A 23,456-nucleotide genomic window follows, 5' to 3' on the forward strand; every position below is an offset into this window, starting at 1 on the left:
GTTTTTGAAATAAAAACAATTTTTTAGGTGAAAATTTAACTATTTTGTTGAAAACGCAACTGATCGTTTGTCAAATAATTTGTTTTTCTCCAAAATTCATATTGTCGGGTTGAAAGTTAAAATATTTTATAGAAAAATTGTCTTTTTTACTTGAAAACTTTACAATTGGTATAAAATTAAATTGTTTTGTAGAAAATTCGTTTTTTTTATTAAAAATTAATTCTCTGCAATAAAAATTACTCTACATCATTTTTTTAAACATTTATTTTCCTTAGCTCAAAAATGCAATTATTTAGTTCAAAATGTTTCGAAACAAAAAAAAACATAGTCTACAAAATAATAAAATAAAATTTGGATTAACATTACATCCATTGTTCAAAATATTTAGTTGAAAGTGTATGTAATTTGTTGAAAATTCTTATTTTTTGGTAGAAAATTCAACTATTTGGTTAAAAATTATGTATTTTGTTAAAAATTCATCTTTTTTTAAAGAACGTGAATATTCTTAGTTGAAAATTAAACTATTTGGTTTACAATTCGTATCATTAGATAGAAAATATTTTTTTTCATTAAATATTCAATGTATAGTTAAAAATTAATCTGTTTTAATTGAGGATTCCAGTATTTGGTTGAAAATTCGTATTTGCAGATTGAAGATGCAACTGCTTTGTTGAGAATTCATCTCTTGGGCTTGAAAATTGAACTGCTTAATTGTTAAAAACTAATGTTTTAGGTTGAAGATCAATCATTTTAGTTCAAAATTCATCTCTGCGTTTGCAAGCTTTACTATTTTTGTTGAAAATTCGACCTTTTTTTTTTAATTTTTGGCTCTAACTGAAAATTTAACTAGTCCATTTTTTGTTGAAATTATATATTTTTTAGTATTTTTTTTAATAATTAGTATTTCTTGGTAGAAAATTATTATTTTTTGTTAAAAATTTTACTGTAGGGTTAACAATTAACCTCTTCTTTAGTTGAAGATTCAAATAGTTTTTTTAAAAATCCTATTTTTTTTTGTTATATTCAACTGTTTTTAATTTAAAATTAAAATCTTTTTTGGTTTAAATACTAACTAGAATTATTTGTGTGAAAAATGCAGAGAATTTGTAGTTTTCTTTACCTTGAAAATACAACAATTCTTTAAAAAAAGTAAACTGAATTGTGGAAAATTTCAGTAATTTGTTGAGAATACATCTTTTTGGTTGAAAATATAAAAATTTCATTGAAAATTCATCATTTTGGACGGCCCCTAATCAGCATTTGAGAAAAATTACAGCCAATTAGTGAAGAAGTTTAAAAAACTATTTTTTAAGAAAAAGTGACTTGACTGTAATTTTTCTTCGAAATAGTAGTAAAATAATCTAAATAGTGTCGTGAGTTCGGGGCCTGCTTCTTGTAAAAGAAAAAAAATGTTTTCTCACATTATTCATATTGTGAGAAAATTTACATTATCCAGTATGCCCTCCTATTCAAGCTGCACGAGTCTCCCCTAAAATATTGCTAATAGAGAAAAAAATTCCATCGCTGTGGCGCAAAAAAGCTCGAAAAAGCAAAAAAAGCATAGAGAATGCGAGTCTCCAATTTTCGGGTTAATTCTAGTAAGCTTTAGGGAATATTATTTAAGCAAAACTGTACATTTGTTAGTAATTTGATTATTAAAAAAGAGATTATAGAACAAAAAAAATGTAATCTGATAAACTTAATTCTGGAAAAAAAAAAACAAAAACACTTAAATCTGACTTAATAAGAGTATTGTAAATAAAAAGACAGACCTTTAAAGATATGCACACCTCGATCAACTTCTGTCGTTCGCATGAAACAAATCACAAAAGCGTGTCATTCAGCGGATGTCAAGAAATTTTGCTGTACATTAAGGATGCAAACTAAACCAATTTCTAAACCCAACAACATTAACTAAATAATCTAACTATCAAAGTTTAACTTATTTTTACTTCAGTAAATTTATTTAGGGAATTCGATTCATACTTGGGAGACTAGTAGACACTGGATAATGTAAATTTTTCATAATATGAATAATAATTATCCACTCTAATTATTTTTAAACAAAATAATTTGTTTAGACTTGTAGAAAAAAAATTTTTTGAGTAAATTCGTATAATTTATATTATGAAAAAATTTGCATAATCCAGTATATACTGCTATCCAGTGTGTACCAATCTCCATTTCCTATTTTTCTCATAACTGAAGACGATAATAAAATGAAGCAGCATTCGCATTCGCAAGTGCGTTTTTTTGAGACACACGTGGGAAAAAAATTGCCAACAAGCAAACACAGGCAAGGACCAAGTACTTACTATTTTCGAAATTTGCATCCAAATTTACATCCCGTGGTTGATTGCATACAAGACAGATCACGGGCAGATCGAACCATCCATCAAATTAAAAGAAATCATACAAAACAAATTGAGATGCTTTTTTTTATACATGTACTTAGAAAAACGTACAAAGATTTTTTTTCCAACTAATTTATCTATGTTTGATTATAAAATTTACTAAATGTGCACAAAAATAGGCAAAGTCTACGGATTATAAATCATTTTGAAAAACAATATTTGACACTCACTCAGGGTGGCCGTTTTAATCGACGAAATAAATTCCCAGTTTTTTCCCGGTTCGTAAACATTTTTCACGGTCAATGAAATTAAAAAAATGAAACTCTGAGGCTAAAAACTTTTTCACTTGAGGTAATAAAAACTGAGCTGCAAATGAAAGCACTCAAAGTGGAACTGTTAAATTTTGGAATTTTTAAAATTGAAATTTACGGATATAAAATTAAAGGTACTAACATTTTTCAATATAAAAAAAAATATTAATTCACGTTATTATTTTCAAGGCTCTAAGTTAAAAAATCAATCAATGAACTTTAAAATTTTCAAAATTATATAATTTTAAGGAATTTTAAGCTAGAAACATCAAAAATTTGAAAAAATGTTAACTGAACACTTTTTAAATTAGAAATTCAATTATTTTCTTTTTAAATAATTTAAACATCCTTGGAAAGCTTCAAAATTTTATTTCAAAATCTTGAGAAATCTAGAAGTTGTTTTAAATTTCTTTTAAATTTAAAATTATTTCGGAAATTTCTTCAGAACTTCTAAATATCTGTCAAAATGAATTGAATTTTTTCTATAATTTTCAGAAAATCCTGCAAATTTTAGAAAATTTCTTTACAATTTTGATCTATAAATAACAATTGAACATTTATTATTTGTAGGCGAAATTTCAGTAATTTTCGAGAGATATGTAGAAGTTTTGGAAAGATTAAAACTTAATGTAAAACTTGAAATGATAGCCTAATATAAAACAAAATGTTACGCAGATTTTAAACAAAAAATGAGATTCTTTTCAAGAATTGTGAAAGGCTTCAAAAGAATAAAAACCTTTTCTTAAGATTTCTAGGAAAATTTTTTAAAAAATTTCATTTTTAAAAATTATTTTAAGAGAATATTTAAAAAGTTTTTCAAAGATTTAAACAAAATTTTCAAAAAAGATTCTGGAAGATTTTAAGAAAACAAATCAAAAATTGCATGATAATTTTTTATCTTTTTAAAATTTCTAAATATCTCTAAAAATTACTAAAATTTTTTAACAAATGTTCATGTGTAAATTATACATCAGAATTGAAAAATTTCACTCATAAATTAAGCATTTTTCGAATTTTTAACAATTCCATTTTCTATGTCAAACAATTCAGTTAAATATTCTTTACTTTTAAATATTTGGTTTTAATTTACTTGTCTTAAATAAAAATTCAAATATTCCTAAATATTTAATAATAAAATCCTTTAATTAAGAATATATTATTATGAAGTTATTATTGAGTCGAAAATAGTTTATAAACTTTCAGTCACACGATCAAATTTGTTTAATAACTAAGACTTTCAAATTGAAATCGTTTGAGTTTTAACGTTAAAATATGAAAATTCTTAAATTTTGAACTGGTTTAAAATCGTTTTGACAAATCGTATTTGTTCACTTTTTATTATTTAAAGTACAGATAAATTTAACAAAATTATTAATTCATCATATAAAATGTTTTTATCCAAAATTTTCAACATCAAAGGCCCTTATTTTTTATTTGTTCTAGTCTTTAAGAAAGCATTTAAAAATTCTTTAAATTAAAAATGTAAGCTTAAAAATATAAATTTTAAATGGAAAATTTTTAATTACGCATTGTAAGATAAATAATAGCATAATTGAAAAACATAAAAATTCAATTAATTATTTAAAACCTGTTGAAATCGAACGTGGACAGATTTTTCTTCTAAAAATTTGTAAAATTCCCGGTTTCCCGGTCCAACGGCCACCCTATCACTGCACAATGGTAAAAATCCGATTTCTTTTTAAATTAAAGAGAATTAAATTCTTAACGAAGCGTTTTTTTTTTACTTTTTAGTCTATTTCCTGAAAAAGTTTACAAAAAAGTGTATTTTGAAGAAAATTATTTTGGTTTTGTTCATAACGCTTAAATATTTTGGCCATCATCTTCAATTTTGGCATATATAATTTAAATTAACAAATAGACCATTTTAATCATTTTTTTCTGTGAACAAAAAAATTCTGTTGCATCTTTTATGTATCACAATAGTTTATAATATTTATTATGCTGTATAATATTGCTAACACTTGCAATTTAGCTTTGTTATAAACAATTTAAGTTAATAACAAACATTTTAATCCTCTTTTTGCTGAAAAAGTTCTTCTGCGTCATTTTTGTATCATTTGTTGTATATTTTTAATAGCTCAACAAGTAAGAAAAGATTTTTTTCAGAGAGAAAATGTCCGCAAAATAAAGGATTTAAATTTTCAATTTTTAAATTTCATTCATTTATAACAAAGCTAAATGTTAAGTCTAAATAATAATTTGCAGCCTAATAAGGCTAGTAAAATATTCTGAAATATATACAATAGAGAAAAAACATTTTTCCCAAAAAAAGAATGAAAAAGTTCTATTTTTTAATTTAAGTTATTTACAACAAACCAAAATATTTAACATTTGCAATTTTCTGTAGGTTAGTTAGGTTTGAGAAGATAATTTAATACATGGAAAAGAATTTTTTTTCTGAAAAATTATAAAAATGGTTTATTTGTTTAAGAAATTTGTTTATGCCAACAAAATTATACATATAAGGCTTAAGAGCTGAGAAAAAAACAATTTCTGAAAAATTACCCTTTTTGTAACTTTGTTTACTAAAAAAAAAAAAAGGTTAAGAATAGTAAAAGTTGAAAATATCGCTTAGTAAGTTTATTACGAATTTAATCCTCTTTAATTATAAAAAAAATTTTAATTGGTTAAAAACTGACGGTTTTTTGAAAATTAAATTCCAGATTTAAATCGCTATTGCCTAACAGTGGTGCAAAAATCGCCTAGTTGGAAAAATTCGTTGTCATTCTGGAAACTCTTGTTCTCTTTGGAAAAAAATAAAATCCCAATCAAAACGTAATCCAATCGGATGAAAATTTGCACCACATAATTTTTATTCCTGTTCATTTCGTATTTTTTAATTTATCATCAAATAAATATAAAAGTAATTAAAGAACGATGTATATGGTACCAATAAATTCGAATAAAAATATAGACAAGTCTAGGTATACTACAAGTCTTTATTATTAGAAAAAAATTTAATTACCTCAAAAAATATATCTATAAATTTTTTCATGAAATGTTTCATAAAAAAATTAGGCTAAAAGTGCAAGATTTCATCGGATTTAGATTAAATTTTTTCACGGATTTTCTTTTGTTTGAAAAAGAAAAAAAATTTCCAACGTTTATTTTTTTTACCTAATACGAAATAATTAAAAAAATAATAATTTAAACCAGAGAAGACTGAAATAAATCAGAAACGAACACTCAACTTCTAAATAACAGGCTTCGGACTCACTTCAGAGATAAAAAACAGTGTAAATAGTGTCAAAAAATTGAAAAAAATAGTGCAAAAGAAAATTAATTAATAAGATCAATTAACTTTATTTTTTAAAAATAATTTCCAGTTTTTTAACTTGATATTTCAAAAGCAATAAAAATAAACTTCAGTATTTATTTTAAAAGTTATTCTTTAATCTGTAAATAATCAAAATTCTTATTTATTTATCGCAGACTTTACATTCTTTTCCATTTCCCTCTTTTTCTCGTTTTTCCATTTAAATGCGAGAAGAATTTCTAATAGTACACAATAAAAAATCGAAGTATTCTTGATTGAAAGTTCATTCGTTTTAATTTAAAAGCATACTACTATGTTTTTAGTTGAGAATTAATCTCCTTTGGTTAAAAATTGTATTATTTGGTTCAAAATTGAATTAATTTGTTAAAAATGCAACAATTTTGTTGAAAAATCGAGACTTCTCGGTTGAAAATTAAAACTACTTTCTTGAAAATTCGCCCTTCTGGTTTAAAAATTCAACAATTTCAAGGAAATAATTTTTCTTTCTTGACAAACAAATTTTTTTTTGTTTTTTGCTTGAAAATTTAACTATTTTGTTGCAATTGCATTTATCTGGTTTTAAAATTTATCTCTTTCTGTAGAATTTTTACCTTTTTTGTTTAAATATGCAACTGTCTGGATAAAAATTAATCGGCCCCTTAAAAAAGTAACTATTTTGATTGAAAATCAACTTTTTTGTAGAAACTTTCTATTTTTGACAATTTGGTAGCTAATTTAATTATTTGGCTAAAAATTTATGAGTTTTGCTGAAAATTATTGGTTTTTTTTTGTAGAAAATTCAACCATATGGTTTAAAATAGATGTATTTTGTGGAAATTTTCGTTTTTGTCTTCTGTTTTTAAATTAATATTTTTGGGCTGTAAATACAACTGTTTTGTAGAAAATTCTTCTTTTTTTAGATTGAAAATTAATTATCTTAAATGACAAACAAACTTCTCTATTTTTGGTGAAAAATTGATCTTTTTTAGTTTAAAAATACTACTGTTTGGTTAAAAAAAATTTAGAAAAGGAAAAATATAAGCTAAAAATTAATCAAATTAAATTTGAACAAACGTCACATTCATTGTTCAAACTATTAAGTTAAAAATTTATGTAGTTTGTTGGAAATTCGTCTTTTTGGTAGAAAATCAATCTTTTTGGTGAAAATTCAACTATTTCGTTAAAAATTTATGAATTTTGTTTATAATTAATTTTTTTATAGAAAAATAAACTTTTGTGTTTCGAAATTCATATTTCTGTTTTAACATTGGTGCCATTTGATTAAGTCTTTATTTGGGTAGAAAACCAATATTTTTATTGAAATTTTAACTATTTGGTCAAAAAATTAATTTCTAATGTTTAAAATTCGCCTTTTTAGTAGAAAATTAATGTTATTGGCTGAAAATTCAACTACTTGGTTAAAAATTCATACATTATGTTAAAATTTCGTTTTTTCCTGGTAAAAAATTAATCTTTTTGGTTAAAAATTCAACTTAGTTTATTACAAATGAATTTATTTTGTTAAAAATTCGCCTTTTTGGTAGAAAAAAAATCTTTTTGGTTTAAGATTGAACTATTTCGATGAAACGCTATGTAGTTTATTGGAAATTCGTCTTTTCTGGTAGAAAATTCAACTATTTGATAACAAATTTATGTATTTTGTTTATAGTTCATTATTTTGTTTTGTAAAATTAAACTTTTATGATCAAAATTGATCTTATGGTTGGAAATTTATGTAATTTTTTGAAAATTCGTATTTGTTGTAGAAAACCAATTTTTTTGGTCGCAAATTCAACTAGTTTATTAAAAATTCATGTACTTTATTCAAAATTCATCTTTTCCGTTAGAAAATCTAACTATTTTATAACAAATTTATGTATTTTGTTTATAATTCATTTTTTGTTGTTGCAGAAAATTACATTTTTGTGATGAAAACTTTTCTCTTTCTGGTTGAAAATTTTTGTAATTTGTTGAAAATTAGTTTGTTTCTGGAAGAAAATTAATACTTTTGGTTGAAAATGCAACTATTTAGTTAAAAGTTATGCACTTTTTGTTCATCGTTAATTTTTTGGTAGAAAATTGAACTTTTGGGAAAAAACTGATCTTTTTGATTGAAAATTTATTTAATTTGTTAGAAATTCGTCTTTTTGTAGAAAATCAATCTTTTTCGTTAAAAATTCAACTAGTTTGTTAAATATTCATTCATTTTATTGAATATTCGTCTTTCTGGTAAAATTTTAATTTTCTAAGTTCAAAATTTAACTATTCAATAAAAAATTTACGTATTTTATTTATAAGCATTTTTTTGACAAAAAAAACTTTTTTAATAAAAATTCATCATTTTGGTTGAAAATGTATGTAATTTGTTAAAAATTCGTTTTTTTCTTGTAGAAAATTTATACTTTTGGTTGAAAATTTAACTATTTGGTTAACAGTTATGCAGTTTGTTGACAGTTAATTTTTGTTTTTGTAAAAAATTGAAATTTTGGGGAAAAAACTGATCTTTTTGGTTAAAAATTTATTTAATTTGCTGAAAATTCTTATTTTTTGTAGAAAATCAATCTTTTTAGTTGCAAATTCAACTAGTTTATTAAAAATTCATGTATTTTGTTCAAAATTTGTCTTTTCTAGTAGAAAGTTTAACTGTTTGACAAAAAATGTATGTATTTTGTTTACAATTCATTGTTTGTTGTAGAAAATTTATTTAATTTGTTGAAAATTCGTCTTTTTGGTAGAAAATCAGTCTTTTTGGTTGAAAAGTCAACTAGTTTGTTAAAAATTCATTAATTTCGTTGAATATTCGACTTTCTGGTAGAACTTTAATCTTCTTAGTTAAAAATTCAACTATTTAATTAAAAATTTACAAATTCAACTAGTTTATTAAAAATTCATGTATTTTCTTCAAAATTTATCTTTTCTGGTAGAAAATTCAACTATTTGACAAAAAATGTATGTATTTTGTTTACAATTCATTTTTTGTTGTTGTAGAAAACTAAACTTTTGTGATGAAAACTTATTTGTTCGGTTTAAAATTTATTTAATTTGTTGAAAATTCGTCTTTTTTGTAGAAAGTCAATCTTTTCGGTTGAAAAGTCAACTAGTTTGTTAAAAATTCATTCATTTTATTGAATATTCGCCTTTCTGGTAGAATTTTAATCTTCTTTGCTCAAAATTCAACTATTAAATAAAAAATTTACGTATTTTGTTTATAACTAATTTTTTTACAAGAAAATTAAACTTTTGTATTAAAAATTCATCATTTTGGTTAAAAATGTATGTAATTTGTTAAAAATTGTTTTTTTTTTCTGGTAGAAAATTTAGACTTTTAGTTGAAAATTCAACTATTTGGTTAAAAGTTATGCAGTTTGCTGATAGTTAACTTTTGTTTTTGTAGAAAATTGAAATTTTGGGGAAAAAACTTATCTTTTCAGATGAAAATTTATTTAATTTGTTGAAAATTCGTCTTTTTTGTAGAAAGTCAATCTTTTTGTTTGAAAAGTCAACTAGTTTGTTAAAAATTCATTCATTTTATTGAATATTCGCCTTTCTGGTAGAATTTTAATCTTCTTTGTTCAAAATTCAACTATTTAATTAAAAATTTACGTATTTTGTTTATAATTAATTTTTTGTCAAAAAATTGAACTTTTGGGAAAAAGCTAATATTTTTGGTTTCAAATTCAACTAGTTTATTAAAATTTCATGTATTTTCTTCAAAATTTGTCTTTTCTGGTAGAAAATTCAACTATTTGACAAAAAATTTATGTATTTTGTTTACAATTTATTTTTTGTTGTTGTCGAAAATTAAACTTTTTGGTTTTAAATTCAACTAGTTTACTAAAAATTCATGTATTTTCTTCAAAATTTGTCTTTTCTGGTAGAAAATTCAACTATTTGACAAAAAATTTATGTATTTTGTTTACAATTAATTTTTTGTTGTTGTAGAAAACTAAACTTTTGTGAAGAAAACTTATCTTTTCGGTTGAAAATTTATTTAATTTGTTGAAAATTTATTCATTTTATTGAATATTCGCCTTTCTGGTAGAATTTTAATCTTCTTGGTTCAAAATTCAACTATTTAATTAAAAAATTACGTATTTTGTTTATAATTAATTTTTTGTCAAAAAATTGAACTTTTGGGAAAAAACTAATCTTTTGGGTTGAAAATTGATTTAATTTGTTAAAAATTCTTCTTTTTTGTAGAAAATCAATCTTTTTGATTTCAAGTTCAACTAGTTTATTAAAAATTCATGTATTTTATTCAAAATTGGTCTTTTCTAGTAGAAAATTCAACTATTTGATAAAAAATTTATCTATTTTGTTTACAGTTCATTTTTTTGTAGAAAATTGAATTTTTGTGATCAATAATCATCTTATGGTTGAAAATTTATGTAATTTGTTGAAAATTCGTATTTGTTCCAGAAAATCAATCTTCTTGGTTGAAAATTAAACTAGTTTGTTAAAAATTTATGCATTTTATTGAATATACGTCTTTCTGGTCGAATTTTATTCTTCCTAGTTTAAAATTCAACTACTTAATAAAAAATTTACGTATTTTGTTTATAATTAATTTTTTGTCAAAAAATTGAACTTTTGGTAAAAAAAACTAATCTTTTTGGTTGAAAATTGATTTAATTTGTTGAAAATTCTTATTTTTTTGTCGAAAATCAATCTTTTATGTTATCATTAGTTAAGATGGAGGACATATTATTTTAGTTAATCAGCAAAGAAGTTCCCTAATATTTTGTAAGAAACAGAAATAAAAACAGTGCAATTAGTTAAAATTTATGATTAAATAGTGTCGTCCTAAGTTACATTTTTCTCTCTCGAAATAGTACTAAAATAGTTTCGTCGCTAAAAAAAAAAAGTATCAAACACTGTCAATAACTCAATAATGTCGTGAGTTCGAGGCCTGAACCGGAAATTCATTTCAAATTAAATACCTCCACCAAATCAGATTCAAAGACCGAGTATTCGGTTCTCAATAGAAAAAAAAAAAAATGAAGAGCAGACCATAAATAAATAACATGCAGTAAAGTGCGTCTCTAAAAGAAATGCGGCTGTGCTGTTTTTTTTTCTTCTTCTAAATTCTAGATTAATCCAGAAACCGCTATTATAAAGGCTATAAAATTGAGGCAAAAATATATATATATATATATTTTTTTTTTTAAATCTTGTACCTTATTACTGCCAAACAGATTGAAGATCCCGACCCTTTTTTTGATTTTGCCACCGGAAACGGTGCCTTTAACTGTGAGGTGATTGTGAATTGGCTGCATAACAGGTTGAGACAATTGACTATTACTATCGTAGGTTCTTGCGACGGAGAGGTCCTCGAAGGGGAAATCACCAGGAGGCTGAAATCCACTTTTGTAGCGTTCGATCACTAAAAACATATCCGTTTTTTCATTGATCTCGTTAGCCGCTATTTCGATACCGTCGAGACACTGAGAAATTATCGGCGAGACGGCTCGCTCGATGTCCACCGATTTTAACATGTAGTTTCGCATGTTTTTTATTCTCTTCTCGTCCAATTCCTGCGGGGGAACAAAATTTTAATTAAAACATTAAAATAGTTCAATATTGCAACAACAGCGAAATTAAACTTTCAACAAAACAGGTCAGTTTTCAACAACATTGTTGAATTTTCAACCTGCAAAAATAAATTTTAAAACAAATAGTGCAATTTTCAACAAAAAAATTAATTATCAAAGAAATTTAGAAGAATCCACCAAATGTGTTAAACTTTATCGGTAGCAAACGGACTTTAGAGGACACCAAAACGCTTTTAGAAAATAAAAAATAGAAAGGAAAAAAATGTAAACTAAAAATTAATCAATTCAAATTCGGACTAAAATCACATTGATGCAAACTCCTGTTAAAAAAAAAAACAAGAATCCAACGACAAAATTTGGACCACAATGAACAAACACACAAAAAATATTTAAAAAATCCTATTGTAAGCTAAAAAATTTATTTAAAAAAATTAATTTTCCGACAAAAATAAAAAAGAGGAAAGAAAAATGAGAAGGAAAATGAAAAGATTATTGGACGTTAAATAGGATTTTTAATTTGGATTTTAATCTAATTCAAACTCCTTAAATTTTAAAATCATATTGTTAAAAGTATATTTAGTAGTTGAAAATTTATATAATTTGTTCAAAATTTATTTATTTATTTATTTTATGCATAACCAAAAAAAAAGTTTTTTCGATAACTCTGGTTTGACAATCCAGCTGACAAAGTTTTAATTAATCTCAATAAACAGAAAATTTAATTTTCAAATAAAAAATCAATTTTGAATAAAAAAATAATAAATTTTGAACATTTAATATTCAATAATTGGGAGAATTAAAGAGATGCCTACATGGAAATTAAGAAAAGAATTCCAATAAGAAAAAAGATTTTCAACTAAAATGATGAATCTTCTACAACTAATATAATTTAATTTTCAGTTTAAAAAATTAATTTTTAACCAAATAATTATATTTTAGACTAAAATTATGGATCTTCAAAAAAGAAAAAAAAAGCAATTTTCAACAAAATATTTCAATATTTAACCAAAGAAATTACTTTTCAATTAAAATGATAAACCTGCAACCAAACAATTTATATATTTCTTTTTTTTATATTTTGATGAGAAAATTAATTAAAAAATTTGATGGAAAATTTAACTATGTGGTTGAAAATTCAACTGTTTTGTAGAATATTCGTTCTTTTTATTAAAAATAAATTTTTTGGTTCTAAATACATTTTATTATTTGGTTGAAAATTGCACAATTTAAAAAAAAAGAAGTCTTTTTTGTTGCAAAATCAATTGAGTTTAAAAAAAAATTGTTTTTCTTGTTAGTTAAAAATGCAGCTATTTTCGTAGAACATTAACCCTTTTGTTTAAAATTTATGTTTTGTTGTTGATAACTTTTTGCTGAAATCTTTTTTCGATGAGAACCATTTTTTCTGAAAATTTGTCTTTTTGATTTCAAAATTCACCTGTTTTAGCAGAATTTTCATTTTACTTGGACAAAAATGCAACTGTTTGAATTAAAATTTAACAATCTTTTTAAAAAGTCATACTTTTCGGTTAAAAATTCGACTATTTATCAGAAAATGAACTTATTGTTTGAAATTTTTATTTTGGTGTTGAAAAGTGAACTGGAATCTTCTTTGGATAATAATTTAACTATTATTTTGAAGTAAAAAAAATAAAATAATCTGATTTAGAAGAAAGTTCATCTTTCCTGAATACAACTGCAAATGTTAGCTAGAAAATTCAACAATTTTTTTGAAGTCATACTTAAAAAAAATTACGTTGTTTAAAAAAAATCAGCCTTTTTGTTTAAACTTAATATTTTGGTTTTGAAAAGAAAACAGAAATCTATTCTGGATGAAAATGCACATGTAAACAAAAGAATTTCGAACTTTATTCGATAAAAATGGAAATGTTTGGTAGACAATTACAGGCTTTTGTTTAAAAAAACAAACATATTTTTTAGTTGGAAATTCTAATTTCTTGTTGAAAATTGAACAATTTCATTATAAATTTATTTTTGATTAAAATTTATATTTTGGCGTTGAAAAATGAACTGAATATTTTCAGGGTGAAAGTTCAACTTAAAAAAAGGTGTCGTTTTTTATTAAAAATTCATCTGTTTTAGTAAAAATTTCATCTTTCTTCCATAAAAATAAAAATGCAACCATTTGGTAGAGAATTCAACTATTTTGGGATTTATTTTCTGTTAAAAAATTCAACTAGATTTTTGAATAAAAAAAAAAAATAAATAAACATTCATCTAATTTAAGAAAAATTTCATCTTTTTGGATATAATGCAACTATTTAGTAGAGAATTCCCCATTTTTTTGTTAAAAATTCCTCTTTTTGGATTGGAAATTGAGTTTTTTTTGGTAGAAAATTTTTTTCTTGTTGAAAAATTCATATGTTGATCGTGAAAAGTCAATTAAAACCTTTTTTAACAGAAAATTCAACTATGTTTTCTTAAAATTTTTCTTTTTGTTTTAAAAACTCATTTGATTGAGTAGAAATGTAAGATTTAAAATGAAAATGCATCTTTTTGGTCAAAAATAATTCGTTTTTGTTTGAATATTCAAGTATTTTGTTTAAAGAATTTGGTGGATTCAATTTGTTAAGAAATCACTTTTTTTTCTCTGAAAGATTTATGTTTTTATTTGAAAATTCATTTTTTTGGTTGAAATTTTAACTACTATGTTGAAAATGAATCTTTTTCGATTGGAAATTCAACTACTTGCGTAAAAGTTAAACCACATTGATAAAAATTTATTTTTTTGATTGAAGGCTTATGCCTTTGGTTAAAAATTTAACTCTTTAGTGGGACCTTTTTTTTGTTTAAAATTAATTTTTTAACTGAAAATGTAACTTTTCCATTTTTAATATTGATCTTTTTTAGTTTAAAATTCTTATTTTTTGGTAAAAAAATAATTTTTTGGTTTAAAATGTCATTTTTGTTGCATAAAATGTATCAGTTTTATGGAAAATTATTTTGCTGACAAATAATATTTTCTGTTTGAAAATTTAATTTTTTGGAAAAAATTTGTTTTTTCGATTGAAAGTTTAACAATTTAGATAAACTTTAATTTCATTCTTGAGTGTAAAATCTTAAATTGTTTAATATTAGCTTTTTGAATTAAAAAAAATTTGTTGGAATAAATTTTCATCTTTTAGTATTGAAATATACACTATGACACTTTTTTGTTGGTAATTTTTTTGTTGAGATTGCAAATTCAACTATTATGTTCAAAATTTAATTATTTTGTTGTAAATTTAAGTATTTTGTTGAAAAGTCATATTTTATTGTAGAAAAGATATTTTTTATTTTAAATAAATTAATCAATTAAAAATTATTATCTAAAAACATGTGTATTCTGTTTATAAAAGATAGAATGTTAAAAATATTACAAGATTAAAATTCTGCGGTATTTGAATATTAATGATCAAGGAAAATGAAAAATTAGTCAAGGAAAAACAGGGAATTTTGAAAATGAATTAGCATAACTAGCAAAAAATGTTTGAAAACTAAAAATTACGTACAAAACAGACGAATTTTCAACAAAATAAATTAATTCTCCAACAAACAGTTGAATTGTAAACTAAAAAATATACATTTTCAATAAAAAATGTTCAACAAAAAATTCGAATATTTAATAACTTAGTTTAACTTCCAAAAAACCAAAAAATTTATTTATTTATTTATTTTAAATAAAAAAACAGTTAAATTCAATTAAAAAAGACGAATTTTCAACAAAATACTTGAAACCCAAACCAAAACATATTAATATTCAAACAAAAAAGTTGAAATTTCTTCGAAACAGTAAAATTTTAATAAAAAAATATGAATTTTTAACAAACAGTTTAATTTTTAATCAAAAAGTTGAATTTTCTACAAAAATTGTTGAATTTCGGAGAAAATAATTAAATTTTAAGCTAAATAATGAAATTTTTAACAAAGCACTTTAATTTTCAACAAAAGAGATTAGATTTGAACTAAAAATATGAATTCTTAAATTTAAAAAATTTATATTTAACAAAGTAGTTCAACTTTTAGTCAAGTACATTGTTCTCAAACAAAAAAGAAGAATTCGCAATAAAAAATGAGATAGTTGATATTTTGATTTCAAATCAAAAACAGTCAAATTTAATCAAATAGGATGAATTTTCAAACGAAAAAGACAAGCTTTCAACAAAAGAGTGGAATTTTCAATCAAGATTTTTCAGTAAAGTAAGAAAAAGTTACAAACTACTGAAATTTTACACCAAACAGTTCAGTTTTAAATCATAAAATATTTATTTTCAGCAAAAAGAAAGTACTTTTCAACCGTATAGTTTGATTTTCTTCGAAAGTAGTTAAAGTTTCAAAACAAAATAGATGAACTTTCGTAAACACAGTTGAATTTTTAAGCAAAAAATATGAATTTTCAATGAAAAAGTTCATTTTAAACCAAAAACTTGAATTTTCGATCAAAATTGTTGAATTTTCAGTCAAGACAGAAAAAGTGTCAACTACACTTTTAAACTTTTTAAACTGAAGTTTTAGAAAATTAATAATTTGATTGATTGAATTATAATTTATATTTAATTTTCGAATAATAATTACTTTACATATTTTTAATTAATTTAAAAAATGAATCAATAAATGTGTAAATGTTCAAAATTATATCATGACAAGTCATTTAAAATAGAATAATTAAAAATTCAACGATTAAAAAACATTTTTTAAAGCATGAATTTTTCAAAAGAGACGTTAAATTATTTTTAAACTGTAACAATTAAAATTGTGACGTACAAAGATTTTTTTCACTCGGGAATTAAAATGATTCACGACTTTCTATTTGAAATTAATTAAGTTTCAAATTGTTTAGTTTTGAATATTTGATTTATTATTGCTGATTTTAAATGAAAAGAAAAAAAATATTGCTAAATATTAAGAAATAGTTGTTTTTTAAATTAAAGAATATAAAAATTGAGTCGGCTAAAAATGAAATAAAAGTATTTAAATTTTCAACCCATTAATTTAAAGTTATTTTGAAATTCAAAATATTTTTTAAATTTTGATTCGAATAGTTCAATTTCTAACGCCAATATCCGTAAAGTGTCTAATTTTTCATATACTCAGAATCATCTTGTAAAATAAATTATTGTATTGTCTTTTATAAATATTAATATTTATTATTCTACTTCCTCAAATTAAATTAATTAATTAAAAAATTAATTAAATTTCTAACCCGCTATTATATTTAATTTTACATGACCGATTAGATAGCAACATCGTATTTTAGCATTATTTTCTCTTATTATTTCTTTGCTCTTTTTTTTTCGAAACATATTAATTTCTGTAAGTCACTTCTCATGACTATCACATTCCTTTCCTAGTCAAGCTTTTACTTTATTTATAATCGCCTATAATTAAAATCGAAATCTTCTCAATCTCAATTGCCCATAAATTTAAATGCCCAAGTCATCAGTTAAGAACCGAGTATCCCAGGTAGATATGTAAGATTATTTTCGTTTAAAAAGATAATAATGACCTGTAAATGTGCGAAAACTTCCGGCATCGCGGTGAAATAATGCAGAGTCTGCATTTCGTTCGTTTTCTGCAATTGGTTCGCATACTCTGTTTTCGCCTCCTCACTCTGCTGAGTTTTCAGAGTCATGTTCATCCTCTGCTTTTCCACCTGGAAAAAATCAAATTAATTCAACCATTTTTTTCAGGATTTAATACATTCACGATGAGGCTCAAGCAACAATAATTGCAAAAGGATTTGTCAACTATGCTGGTTTGTAAATACCACAAAAAACATTTTAAGGCAAAAAAAGAAAAGAAAATCATAGGTTCCTTTTTTTTAAAAGTAATTTTATACGTTCAAAGTATTTCAAAATAACACTTTTTTTGTTATTAAATTTCATTACAAGGTCGTTGCGTAAGGAAGTCTCCAACTGATTATAATACTCGGTAATCCTATGGATATTTTAAAATCAGAAACGGAAAAAAAAATCATCAGGCCCTTTAAATAAAAAAAGATTTTTATGTTCAAATAATTTGAGTAATGATTTGAAACCAAATCCATCCTTTCTTCGATCGGCAATATTTATGAATGTCAAATCATAGATTCTTCCTTATTTCTTACGGTTCATATATATTAAAATAAAATTGAACCAAAAAAGCACTTATTGAATCTCAAAATTTATTTAATTAAGAACTTCTTTCTCATAACATTAATATCGCAGAGTAAAAAACAAAAAATAAAAAACGATTTCATCGGAAATTTTTTTCACAAGGGTAAAAATATCTCAAGTGTGAATATATATTTTTTTTTTAATGAATTACTCGCGAACGTTTCATCGTAATTCAATAATTGAGTTATGAAAATTTTTGTTACAAAGTATATTTTACGCTAAAAAACTGTTCGGTACTGAAAAACATTTTTTTATTCTTGAAATAATCGTTTGTTCTAAACAATTGAAAATTAATTAAACTTCTCCGCCTGTGAAAGAATTCTTTAACGTGCCAATAGATTTATATTTAAATTTAGTCGCTGTATTCTTGTTTTTTTTTAACAGAAGTTTGCATCAATTTGATTATTGGACGTTAAATAGGATTTTTAATTTGGATTTTAATCTAATTTAAATTTCTTAAATTCAAAATTTTAAAAATTTTAAATTAATCTTTTTTGGTTTAAAATTCAACTACTAGGTTGAAGGCTTGAACCAATTTGTTAAAAAATACTTTTTCGGTAGAAAATTAATCTTCTTGGTTTAAAATTTCACTACACTTTGTTGAAGATTAAACTATTTTATTAAAAATTCAGTTTTTGTGTTGAAGATTCATTAGTTCCGTTAAAAATTCATTTTTTTGTTGGGAAAATTAATTTTTTTGTTGAAAATTATTTGTTTTAATTAAAAACTAATCTTTTCAATGATAATTTTTTTACTATTCCATTTTTTTCGAAATTCACATGTTTTGATTGATAATTCAACTATTTGATTGAATACTTAATTGAAAATTGAAAATTCATCTATTTGGTGGAAAAGTGAACCATTTTGATTTTTTTTTTTTTTAAATTAATCTTTGAAAATAGTTGAAAATAGTTTTTTTTTGTAGATAATTGACATGTTTTGTTGAAAATTAATCTTTTTGATTAAAAATTTGATCATACCTTGTATCTATTGTTTACAAAAATAACAATTTTATAATCCCTAAATAAAATTTTTTATCTAAAAACGTATCGATCAGATTTGTGGAGAATCTTTTCAGGAATAAAATAAGCCCTACGGTATTGGGATTGAATAATAGTTGCAACTTTTACCTAAAGTGAGAGAAAAATATTAAATCGTAAAAACTTTTGTTAAATAAACAATGAAAATTGTGAAATATTTATTTTAAAAGTTCACCTCGAATTCTTTTCCAAAACCAGTTATAATTAGCAATAAAATATTTTTCTCGATTTTATCAATCATATTTAGCGTTTATTTTTTAGCTAGTAATAAACTTGGTTCATGTTTAATTTAAAAACAAGTATAATAAAAATTTCCTTTCCCTCTTAAATCTTTGGCTAAATTTCATGAAAATAGTTATGGCAAAAAGAAAATTTTTGAAATGAATTCATTTAAATTAATTAAATTCGTTGACTATGTGTAATTTTAGTTCATTTTTTTAAACTTGAAAAATTTTTAAACTACAATTTTTGTTCAATTCAGCAAAATAGAAAAAATGTTCTGGAATCTTCCAGAAAATGACATTTAATTTTCCTAATAATCTAGAGAATATTGTTTGATTTTCTAAAAACCTTTCCAAATTCATAAAAAGCTTCTTTTTTACAAAATTGTATGAAATCTACATTTGTTTCCAAATTTTTATGATTATCAAATTAAACATTTTTTTAACATCTTTTTAGTATATGTAAACGTTCTAAATGTCTTTTAAAAATTTTAGAATTTTTCTTAAAATTTTTTAATAACAACAAAATTTGCCTTAAGACTCCCAGATTGTTTTTCGAAATTTTTTTGGAAATCTGAAGAAAAATTTTTATTGTCTTGAAACCTTTCGTAATATTAATCCAGCTTCCTGTTTTAAAATCTACAACAATCTACATTGAAAAATGGAATTTTTCACAAGTTGAAAATTAACTTGGAATTTTTTGAATAGTTGAAAATATATATTAAGCATAATAGAATTTTTTGTAAATTTGGATTGAATTTTCTTTTAGAATCCCTCCTTTAAAATAAACATATCATCACAATTTTACCAGGAATCTTGAGACAATTTGATTTTTGTCCTGAAACCTTTAAAAATTCTTAAAATCCTTTTTATTTTTTCTTCCATATCATCAAAAATGTAGATTTCGTTTTAAAAATATAGGCATCTTTTCACGATTTTAATTATTTTCGATTCTTTTCAAAACTACTGAAACTTCAACAAATCAAAAAAAATTTAATCCGAAAAAATTGTTTAAAAATCTTTCAGATTCTTTTTCGACATATTTTAAAATCTTCAAAACTTAAAATTAACCTTTTAAAATAAAATCTGAATAATTTTGAATTTTCCAAAGTCTTATTGTCCGTTTGGTATCAAAATAAAAAAAATAGAAAATTTAAAATAGAAAATTATAAAATTTAAAAAAGTTACTATAAAATTATACAAATTTATCAAATTTCAGCCACGATAAGCTTGATTCTATTTATTACATTACAGTCATCTAAAACTGTCATATAATTTATATCTTCATTAAATTATTCTTTAAAATACATAATTTAATAATTTAAAATGAAAATAAACATTTATTGATCATTTTTTTCTGTAGATTCGATAAAAATAATTATGATCAATAATTTTACACCTAAATTCACTGATAGGCGAGAATAAATCAATGTAAATGGGATAAAATAGCCATTTGTAAATTATTTTGAAAACTTGGTTCCCATGTTGCGATTAATTAAAAAAAAGTATAATGAAAATTCCCTTTTCGTCCTAAATCTTAAGCTAAATTTCGTGAAAAGAGTTATGCCGAAAAGCAATTTTTTAAATGAATTTATTAAAATTAATTAAATTTCTTTACAATTTATAATTTTAGTTCAGTTTTTAATACTTAAAAATATATAAAGATTTAATTTTTTTATTAACTAAAGTACAAAGACGTTGATCTGGATTATAGTAAATAATGCGCAATATTCACAGTTAATATTAACAATAAAATAATATTTTTTTAAAGAGAAAAACTTTAAAAACAAAAAAAACTTGCATTTATTTTACAAATTCAATTCTCAACCATACATAGTTAATATAATTAATTTTCTTCAAAACATTTGAATTTTCAATCGAAAAATATGAATTTTCAACAAAAAATATGATTTTTACCAAATTTTTAACAAAAACGTTGATAAAAGATTTTCAAACTGATTATGGTAATCTGAAATTGTACGAACATTTGAAAACCAGAAAAAAATCCATCAAGCCCATTTTGAAAAAGTTGATTTTTATGTTTAAAGTATTTTAAATTACCAAAAAATTCAAAAATTTATTTACGATGTCTTTACATTATTGGATCTCCCAACTGATTATGATCATATGAAAATATTTTAGACCAGAAAAACACTCAATGGGCCCTTTTTCAAACAATTAGATGTTTATGTTCAATGTATTTTAAAATAAAAAATCTAATTATTTAGTATAATGTCATTGAGTATAGAATTTTCCAACTGATTATGATAATCTGAAATCGTACGAATATTTTAAGATCAGAAAAAGAATCTTTTGGGCCATTTTTAGAAGTATTTTAAAGCCCTGTTTAAAATATTTTAAAATAAAAAACAAACATCCAAAAATGTATTTGCATCTTTACATTAGAGATTTTTCAACTGATTCTGATAGTCTGTAATCTAACGACTATATTATTAACAAAATTATATTATATTATGATCAGAATAAAAAAATCAATAGTAAAATACTCCTTTTTTATGTCCAAGAATTAAAAAAACTCAAGAAACGAACATGTTAATATTAATTTTATTTTAATTTATAAAAAAGTCGAGCGCTTTGTTTAAAGTATTTCGAAATAAATTTTTTTATTTAATTACAAGGACTTTGCATACGGGATTTACGAAAAAACCGATCATTTGAAGATTATAAACAAACAAAAAATTCATAAAGCGCTTTCTGAAAATGTCGGTTTTTATGTTCAAAATACCAAGAACATTAAAAAAGAAGTAATGTTCAAGAAATATTTTTCCAGGCCAATAAAATTTTAAAAAATCAAACTCTATTCTAAACATTTTTGCATTTAAAGTAATAAACAATAAAAAACAAATTAAAGCATTTATAGTTGAACTCTTGAATTTTAATGTTTTGAAATTGAAGTTTAAAAGTTTTAAAATTCAAAAATTTTGTATGCAAAATCTCAATAACTTACACGTATAAACTGGAAGGTACCAACACTTTTCAATTGAACAGTTTTTAATAAAATGTAGGTAAACTGCAAAATTCAGAATTTTGAACATTCATAAATTATAGAGTTCGAAAATATAGATTAAGTTCAAAAAATGTAAATCCACGTTAACATTTTCAATACTCTAAATTAAAGAATCAATCAATGAACTTTAAAATTGTTCAAAATTATATTATTTTAGGCTAGAAATTTTAAAAATTAAAAAAATTCACCTTCAAAATTGGATTCATATACAACAATTGAACACATATTATTTATAAAAAAAATTAGAGTAACTTCAAGTGATATTTAGAATTTTTAAAAAGATTCAAATTTAATTTAGAAGTTAAAATGATATCAAACAATTTAAACAAAGTGAGTGCAGTGACAAAATTCGGCTATTCGTATCGAAATTTCGGTGGAAATACTTACAGCCGATTGAAAAAAAAGTAGATTTTTGCAGATTTCAAACAAAAAATTAAAAAGCGTTTTAAGAATTGTGAAAGACTCCAAGAGAATAAAAATATTTTTTTTAATATTGCTAGGAAAATCGAAAATGATTTTTTATTTTGAAAAACTATTTTAACAGAATACTTAAAAAGATTATAAGAGATTTCCATAATTGTTAAAAAAGACCCAGGAAGATGTAAAAAAAATTTCAGGATTTTCTAAAAATGGTAGGAAAAATTCTATTCAATTAAAAATATTTTTAGAAATTCTGAAAAAAAATGTCCACACACTTCGTTTAAATTACTTGACATCATATTAAGTTTTATATTAATTTTGAATCTTTTCAAAACTTCTAAATATCTCTTAAAATTACTGCAATTTTTCCATCAAATAATAAGTGTTTAATTATTATTTATACATAAAAATTCAACAATTTCGCTTACAAATTAAACATTTTTTAATAGGAAAATAAAAATGTTAACGTTAAAAGTTTAAAAGCTTTTCGAAATTAATAATTCAAAGCTTTTTATGTCAAAAAATTAAGTATCAATTTTTTTTTGGTTATGAATGTTTAGCTTCAATTTAATCGTATTAAATAACCAGTCAAATTTTTCTAAATATTAAATGATTATTCTTTTTCTCAACTAAAAAAATTCAAATGAAATGGGTTAAACAGTGAATCATTCAAAGTGAAACAATACTCTTAACTAAAGAAAAGCCTTTAATTACAAATATATTATTAAGTTATTTTTATCTTGAAAATAGTTTGTAAAGTTTCAATCGTACCTTTACATTTTTTTAATGACTAACACTTTCGTATGGAAACAGTAACAATCTAGAAATTCTTAAACTTTCAACGAATTTAGAATCGTGTCATCAAATAAATTTTTGTCTGCGTTTTTAATATTTAAAGTACAGATCCATTAAAAAAATATTTATTTATATTTACAGTTGATAAAATAGTACTGTTTTTTTAATCAAAAATTGTCAACTTCAAACGCTTTTAATTTTTAATTGTGTAAGTCTTCAGAACTGCACTTTAAAATTCTTTAAATTAAAAATATACGCTTAAAAATAAAAATCCAAAATGAAGAATTTTTAAAGTAATAGATTTTT

The 23,456-nt window shown here is 22.7% G+C and overlaps 1 protein-coding gene across 2 annotated transcripts in view; it reads right to left on the bottom strand.

Moving 5' to 3' along the window:
• The window catches only part of LOC117180003 (formin-binding protein 1-like), a 137,371-nt gene that overhangs the window by 16,794 nt on the left and 97,121 nt on the right, over positions 1 to 23,456 (bottom strand). For both annotated transcript variants that reach the window (XM_033372274.1, XM_033372273.1), the window contains 3 exons: positions 16,998 to 17,144; positions 11,120 to 11,476; positions 1,773 to 1,802 (listed from right to left, as the gene is read on the bottom strand). In XM_033372274.1, coding sequence (XP_033228165.1) covers positions 1,773 to 1,802; positions 11,120 to 11,476; positions 16,998 to 17,144 — 534 coding nt within the window. The remainder of the gene's footprint in view (positions 1 to 1,772; positions 1,803 to 11,119; positions 11,477 to 16,997; positions 17,145 to 23,456) is intronic.

This window comes from Belonocnema kinseyi, chromosome 9, assembly GCF_010883055.1.
Source record: "Belonocnema kinseyi isolate 2016_QV_RU_SX_M_011 chromosome 9, B_treatae_v1, whole genome shotgun sequence".
Classification (NCBI taxonomy): Eukaryota; Metazoa; Arthropoda; class Insecta; order Hymenoptera; family Cynipidae; genus Belonocnema; species Belonocnema kinseyi.